General features: G+C 44.9%; 1 protein-coding gene across 2 annotated transcripts; it reads left to right on the top strand.

Annotated features, from left to right (window-relative positions):
* The first annotated feature begins 347 nt into the window (after positions 1 to 347).
* On the top strand, positions 348 to 5191 carry LOC147424729 (uncharacterized). 2 transcript variants are annotated; one of them, XM_086500216.1, is made up of 5 exons: positions 348 to 1254; positions 1346 to 1410; positions 1483 to 3009; positions 3691 to 3919; positions 3997 to 5191. In XM_086500216.1, exons 1-5 carry the CDS (start codon positions 1101 to 1103, stop codon positions 4698 to 4700), a joined length of 2679 nt encoding a protein of 892 aa, XP_086356342.1. In that variant the 5' UTR covers positions 348 to 1100; the 3' UTR covers positions 4701 to 5191. The 2 variants fall into 2 exon arrangements, with proteins under 2 accessions (XP_086356342.1, XP_086356341.1); XM_086500215.1 differs by having other exon boundaries at positions 350 to 1254; positions 3994 to 5191.
* The last annotated feature ends 2077 nt before the right edge of the window (positions 5192 to 7268 follow it).

The raw sequence follows: 7268 nt of genomic DNA, 5'->3' as shown, positions 1-7268 counted from the left end.
TGGTGGACGGTAGAATATTTCTTCTGTCCCTTGTGCTAAAATTGGCCTCTTTTTCTTTTTTTTTTTGGCAGAAAATCTTGCGGGTCAATTGAAAGAGGTTTGCAAGAACCTCATTGCCATGGGAATAGGTCCTAAGGAAAGGTTGAGGTTTGACGAGATCAATGTTGTGCAGAGGCCTGTTTTTATGGGGTGCGACCGTGAGAGAGAGAGAGACACACACACGTCACAACTCTATTAAACTCTAGCTCTACTATTTTTCTGGTTCTTTAATTTGGTGTGTGCTCAATTGATGGAATGCAGGATACATTTCACAATTTGAATTTGTGCGAGAGAGACACGCGAGAGACAGAGAGAGATGGAGAGAGAGGATCCGCGCACGCAGAGAGAGAGAGAGACGCAGACACGCCCTCTTTAGGCCATAGGTATCGCGTGTACCAGCATCTTCCACTTTTCCCTGCTGGCCCTCTTCCGGGTCCGACTCTTCCCTCCGTCTTCCCCTACACACAGAACGAGAGAAGTCGCCATGCGACCTGACACTCCACGCCGCTCTTCTGCTGCTGTACCCGACGCAAAATCCCCTCGCTCTTCCCTGTCTCCTCGAGTCCTGACTCCTTGGCACTTGCCCTGAACCTGAAGTCTCTCTCTCTCTCTCGCCCGTAACTTGTAACAAGTCAGCTCGGGGTTTTGTGGGCGCATCATATAAATCACTCTCACTCTCTCTCTCTCTCTCTCACACACACACACACACACACACACACAGCACCTTCACCAGGCTTGAGATGCGTGATTCAAATTCGCACTAAAGAGAGTCCATTCCTCGAGTGCATCAATCGCCCTTGAGTACAAGCGCCTGTTCAATTTTTCAAATTTCCCATCCACGGCCCAAACCCCTGCTCTTAGTGCTCTACACATACACGCAAACTCTCTCTCTCTCTCACACACACACACACACACACACACACACACACACACACACACACACACACACAGAGCTACACTGATGATGCTCAACTAGCCGTGTTCACTGCACTGCAAAGCATACATCGGCACTTACATCAGTCGCATTTGAAGTTTCCATTCTGACAAATTAACTTGCAGCTATGCCGGAAGTGCTAGCACCCAGCAACCGAAATGTATCCTCTTTGCAGAGATGGCAGAGCCTTAAAACTGGTGGTGGTTGCATGGGTGCTTTCTCTCAAATGCTTCATTTGAACAGAATGCTAGGAGGATCAAACGATCGTCTTGGAACTACAGGTAATCTCAGCATGCTTGCCATCATGTTGTATAAATGAAGGGTACATTGAATTATATGGAGCTGATGAGTGACCAACATTTTTGCATGCAGACGCTCGAGCTCAAAGTTTAAGAAGCAAGACTGGGCGTCGAGATGTTGACAGGCAGAGCTCTCTGGTGAGTGGCAATAATGGAATTTCAGTCTCTGATGTAAGCATAACATCTGACTGTGCATCTGCCTTCTTGCAGCAATTGAAACGAACCAATGAACCAGAGACCAGCATTGATCTTCGGAAATTTCTTGATGCGAAACAGGAGCCTTTTGTGCTCCAGGAGGTCATTTGGGAGAAGAAGCATCCTATAAGGACCAGAAGCAGCCGTGAGCTCAAATTTGATTTGAGTGACATGGTGGCCTCCTGTAGTAAGTCTCAACACTCTAAGAGAGCAAAATCTAAGGACAAGAGAAGGCATTCGGATGTGGGCTGCGATGCTGATTCATCAGAACCATCTGATAGACATAGAGGGGCCTCTTCTGCTCTTGTAATGGGATACAATGTTCCTGCTGAAAGCATGGTTACGCTGCCTTCACCTCAAAATGTGAGAAAGACACGCCCATCCTCGGCCAAAGCACCTTCAGCTGGTAAAAGTCCTGTGAAGAGTCCTAACAAGAAAGCTTTATTAATGGAAGCTGCTGCCAAAATCCTGGAAGGCAGCAACCGGCGAGCCTCCAGCTCTGCACGATCCTTGCTGAGAGAGCTTGATGGCTCCAAGCAAGCACAAGAACTGTCCAAGTCGAAGGAAGCTCGAATGACCAAAGCTCCTCTTGGAGTTGAGCCGACCACCAAACAGAAAACTCATTCTGAGGATGCAACTACCTCGGAGCAAAATCGAGAGGAATTCAGCAAGCAGCATAGCAATGTGGATAAATCTTTTAGATTCCTAAATCAGTCTCAGCAGGATTTGATTGCCCTGAATAGCTTTGAGATAACAGAGGATGAGGTTTTAATGGTTATGCAAAGCAGGATATATCCTTCTGATGTAATGCCAGCTGCAAGAGGGGAGTTGAGTCAGCCGGCCGCCACAACGGCTGATCATTGCGATGCATCACAGCATTATAACCATTCTCAGTGTCCGAATGCTCACTTTTCTATGGTAGACAGGACAGCGCAAAGCGAAAGATTGATTACACTGTTGGATGTGTCAGAGGAAAGCATGCAGAGGACTGATGATTTAAGGCCAGAAGATGAGCGAATGGTTTCTGAGGTGTTAGGAAGACAGCATAGGCAGTGGGACATGAGTGCTTCAGGAGATAGGCAAGACCTTCAGTCAGCCCCCTATGCAGACTTGAGCGACCTCATCTCTATCAATGAATTGCCTACTGGGCAGGAGCTTGTCAACTCTCCGGAATGGAACACCCCACCGGAACATGCTCAGGTGGAAATTCAAATTGAATCACACATATTCTCAATGTCAAGAGGAGTGCCAATTGATGAAATTGACTGCAGCATAAACATTGCAAGTAGTGGGAATAGTGAGAACTGGATTGGAGACATTCATTATGCTCATTCCTGTACTTTCTCGGACGTTCATTCAAATGGGCGTTCAAAGTCATATACAAGCAGCAGTGACAAACCATGCATTTCTGGCGAATTGTGTATGGATGCCACAGAAAGTGATACCACAGCAAAGGCTCCACCTCCAGTACTGTTGTTGTGCAACTATAGCTGGTGGACACAAGAGGAGATCCAAGACCATTCTTGTACTCTCAAAAACGAGGTCAGGAAAGAATCTCTTTTTATGTATTTTCCTACTCAAAACTTTCCATGAATAGGAATTTTAAGACAGGTCTCCTTCCCTTCAGGTCAGAATGGCTAGAAACAAAACATTACATCTTGTTTTCTTTCTTTACCAAAGCAATTTAGAGATAATCAAATCACATGCACAAATTGCCTGGCTTTGTAGAAATTATTACCTTGCAGTAGGCTTTTAAGTTGTATAGCAGACATGCAGACATGACATGTGAAGTTTTTGTCCAAGTCACGACCAGTTGATGTGGTGTTAATGCCCTGTTAGTGCTAGGCTTCATCATGGCTGAGTCTGCCCTGCATCTCTAAAGTTATGACAGAAACTCAGTACACAGATCTTTCTTTGTATAGAGGTATGCTCGTGTGTGTGTGTGTGGGAGCGCATATAGGTACCTAGTTCTACACCCACTATTGGAGTGGGGATGTGGTAGTATTTAGTCAATACTATGCATGATGGAGCTGATGGTTATAATGTCTTGTGGATGACTACCATGAGTCTATACCTTTGCACTTCCCTAAAGGTGAATCTGGGCTTATCCTGGATTCATGCAGGTATATATATTTTGTGCCCCCTAGAACATCATGGATTTTTGCTGCCTTCAATTTTCAGGTGTTTTTCTTGGAATTTTTACGATTGTATGCTTTTGTGCAGACTTTCAATAAGTGTGATGGATATGACTCTCCATTAGTTGCTACCAGAGGCCCTTGTGTTGTAAAGATTTTCGAAGAGAGGAAAGAGGTGGGAAACCTTGAAGAGGAATCCTCCATATCTTCTGACCATTCATATGCAGAGGAGTTCCAGCAGTCCAGCCCTGTTTCGGTGCTTGACATGGTCTATGACAACAGCCCAGTTCTTGCAAAACCTTTTGACTACTTCGACGGTAAGTTTCACACAGCTTTCGAAATGGCAGTAATAACCAAGGTATAGTCTTATTTATGTTTGTTCTTGAATCAGAAGCCAGGCAGAAGCTCTTGGAGAGCGTTAGGCGATATGAGATGCTTGCACATATGGATTTAGACACGTTAATTAAGATCAATGAGGATAGCCTTGAATTTGAGGAAGAATCTGACTCTTCCAGCTTCAAAGAGTCTTGGGGAAGTGATGTTACTGACGCTAGTGCTACTCACCACCAAGTGCCTTCAATGGCTTCTCCTGATTATCAGTTATCAAGGTATGGAGGCTTTGTGAATGTCGATGTGGAGGGTCTTGGCATGGACCATGCATACGGTTCACATTATGAAGCATCTGAAGATGATCTCTACATCCACTCAGACGAAGACTTCTACATGCAGCAACTGCAAGAGGTAGCGGATGAGGATGGCAAGAGTACATATTCAGACTTCAATATGGATGCTAGAGCAAGATTCCAAGCTGAGAGAGAGAGTACATTGAAGGCTTTGCTTGATTGTGCAATTGAGCCATCAGATCTACATACTTCAAAAGGGCCGCGTCGTCGGTCCTCTCGGACCAACTCTTCACCAGACACCTTCAATGAGGTGGAGAGCCTGACAGGCTCAGTTGTTATCACTGCCCTGCTTCACATGGACATGGCAACAAGCAGCTGGAGCAGTTTCCATGAGGAGGTTGAGGTGATGGAGATTGAGCTTGAAAGCTCTCTGTTTGCAGCTTTAATGCAAGAGCTTTTCTCTGACTTGCTATAGTAAGTCTTCAAGCAAAGATGCAGCCACTTTTAACTTAACCAGGAATCCTCAACTGCTTGTTGAGTGGAATGTATAAGAAAAGATGAGTAATGAGAAACAATACGATAGGGGCACTCCTTACTAATCTGGGGTAATCTATAACCCAAGACTTAAGAAGTTTCTGAGAAAAAAATTCTCTGTCAAGTATGTACCATGCCCAAATCATACAATGTCTCCTGTGTGAGTTCCTTGTACATAAGTTCAGGTACAAGCTGGCCATGGAATTTTGACATATGTAATGCATTCTGTTGTGTGGATGCAGTTTGAGCTATTCCCCTGCCTCCATAAGGGCTTGGTTTTCTCTCTGGCTCCCACTTGCTAGGGTTTCTTTGAAGGTGATTTTAAGCTCTCTATCTCTCTATTTCATGCTCGATAGAGCAGCGGTGCTCAGCCGACTCTTGAATAGGTAATTATGCCACTCTATTCATGATAACACGGAAATTGTTTGATGATGTTTATGTCCAAAATGTTCTTTATTGGACTACATTCATTGTGGGATGTACCCAGGGCCAGAAAGCACATGGTTGTTTTAAATGAATTTGAAGCGAAAGTCTCTGCATCTTGACGACGTGCAGCACTACAAGCACTACACAAGTCAAAGTTGACATGATCAAACAAATTCATGATCCGATCTCAAGGGACTCTTGGAAGAGGGGCCATAGAATCGCGCCGCACTGGTCGATGTGTATGCCAAGAGCGGTTTAATCTTAATAACACTCATGTATGGAATGTTGTCTCTTGGTCTGCACTGAAGGATCTGCTCAACATAGGCGGTCTGCATTGAAGGATCTGGATCCAATCAACATGCGCAAGGCCAAGAAGCACTAGGGTTTCCTTGGCAACATGTAGTAGGTAAGCGTAAAACGGGTTTGGCAAACAAAGGCCTAGGAAATTGACCGCTTGGCATGACCTAGGCCATTGCCCTCGAGCCCAAACGTTCGACCAGGAGCCGTTTTAATATAGCCACCGGGAAGCAGCTCCCGCATACTTATCGATGGTGGCGAGGAGTAAGCTTTTAGAGTATTTATTCCTCGTTTCGGAGGGTTGCGCAGCGCTGGAAGCCAGCATAGTAGCAGAGTATGGCATCGACCTCGCCCAGAAGAGTGAGTTTGCCGAAAGCCTTGATGGCGGTGAGCTTCCTGAGTACCAACATTCATGCTGTTCTTCCCCGTGAAAGCAAGACTCGGGCAAAGTTCGCAGGTGTTGCAATGGCTACATAGAATCGAGAATTTTAGAGTGGGGTTAGTGGGTGCAAGACCCACCCTTGGGGTTAGCAAAATCCTTATGCAAAAATAGGGAGGAAGCAAAGAACGAGCAATGTATTTGATCGGAAGGAAAAGGAGGAGAAGAAAAGTTCTCTTGCTTTTCAAAGTACTGGTAGGTTTCATAGTTTATTGCATAGAATCTTCGCATAGAATCCCAGATTCGTTCATCACCTCTTTTGACAATAGCGCACATTACAAGAAAACCCTTTTGAGGTTCGAACTCAAACCCGGCATGAATTAAGGACGTGGAGCTAACCAACTCGTTATGCTTGTTTGATTGTCTACACCATACCTCTATACTTAAAAAAAAAAAGAACTCCCACAACTTGCTTCAATGCCGAACGCAGGCAAGTCTGTTGTCTTGTTGCTCGTCCTCACGCTGTTGGTTAGTTGTTGCTGTCCTCACATTGACATCTGACAGCTTCGCGCGACAATTTTGACAAATTCTCAATCGTTGCATCTCACGAGATTCGCCTCATACTTTCTTTTCTAAAGACCGTAGGCACATACTAGTAGGGGTATTTTTTTAATTCTATTTCTATGTCTACCTTTTAGGACTTTCCTAATGCACTCTTCTTGGGTGTGACTTGGCCCTTAAGACCTCTACCTTCTTGCTTTCCTTAAGGTGTGGGGGCTAGTAATCGTGCGGGTCCTTTTTTGTAGACCCATCGACCCCAAATAAATGATATTTGAGAGCACCACTTATGAGGGAGAAGTTTTGTGGATAGAGTGGATGAGGTTGCATCGTGACCGTGCGTTGGTAACAAAGCGTGAAATGGGCCTGGGTTGAAGCGCTACTAGCCCTCGTTTTTTATACATGGGAAGATGAAGAGTGAAACCAATCTAAGTCTATGAACGATCGATTGTGCCATCGCTTATGCTGCAGATAGCTCTTGTTTGCAGCTACCGATTGCACCCCTCCATGCTTATGCATAGCTCTTTATTCCAATGTCATTTGGACGACCTTTAGCGATTTTAATGCTTTTGACTGCTTCCTTCCTTGAGTGATTCATATATGCTATGTTGTTGTTAATACATGAGTTGCGCTTCTATTGTCGAGGCAAGTTTGCATCTTGTTGCATATTCTTCTCTGTGTGACCACAACTGGACGTGAAGATGGTTTTTGATGTGCTTGTATTTGTGGGAACTCAGCTTCTTTGTGTTGTCGTTATGACGGATCTTCTCCGTGGTTCTACTGTGATGTGAGTCTTCTACAACCAAATTTGAGGGACTTTGTGAGATTCTTATGATTGTTGTTAAGAGC

Source organism: Adiantum capillus-veneris, chromosome 25 (assembly GCF_014529385.1).
Source record: "Adiantum capillus-veneris isolate H3 chromosome 25, ASM1452938v2, whole genome shotgun sequence".
NCBI classification, from domain to species: domain Eukaryota; kingdom Viridiplantae; phylum Streptophyta; class Polypodiopsida; order Polypodiales; family Pteridaceae; genus Adiantum; species Adiantum capillus-veneris.
Note: the sequence above shows the minus strand (reverse complement) of the source record. Positions and strands in the feature narration are given on the sequence as shown.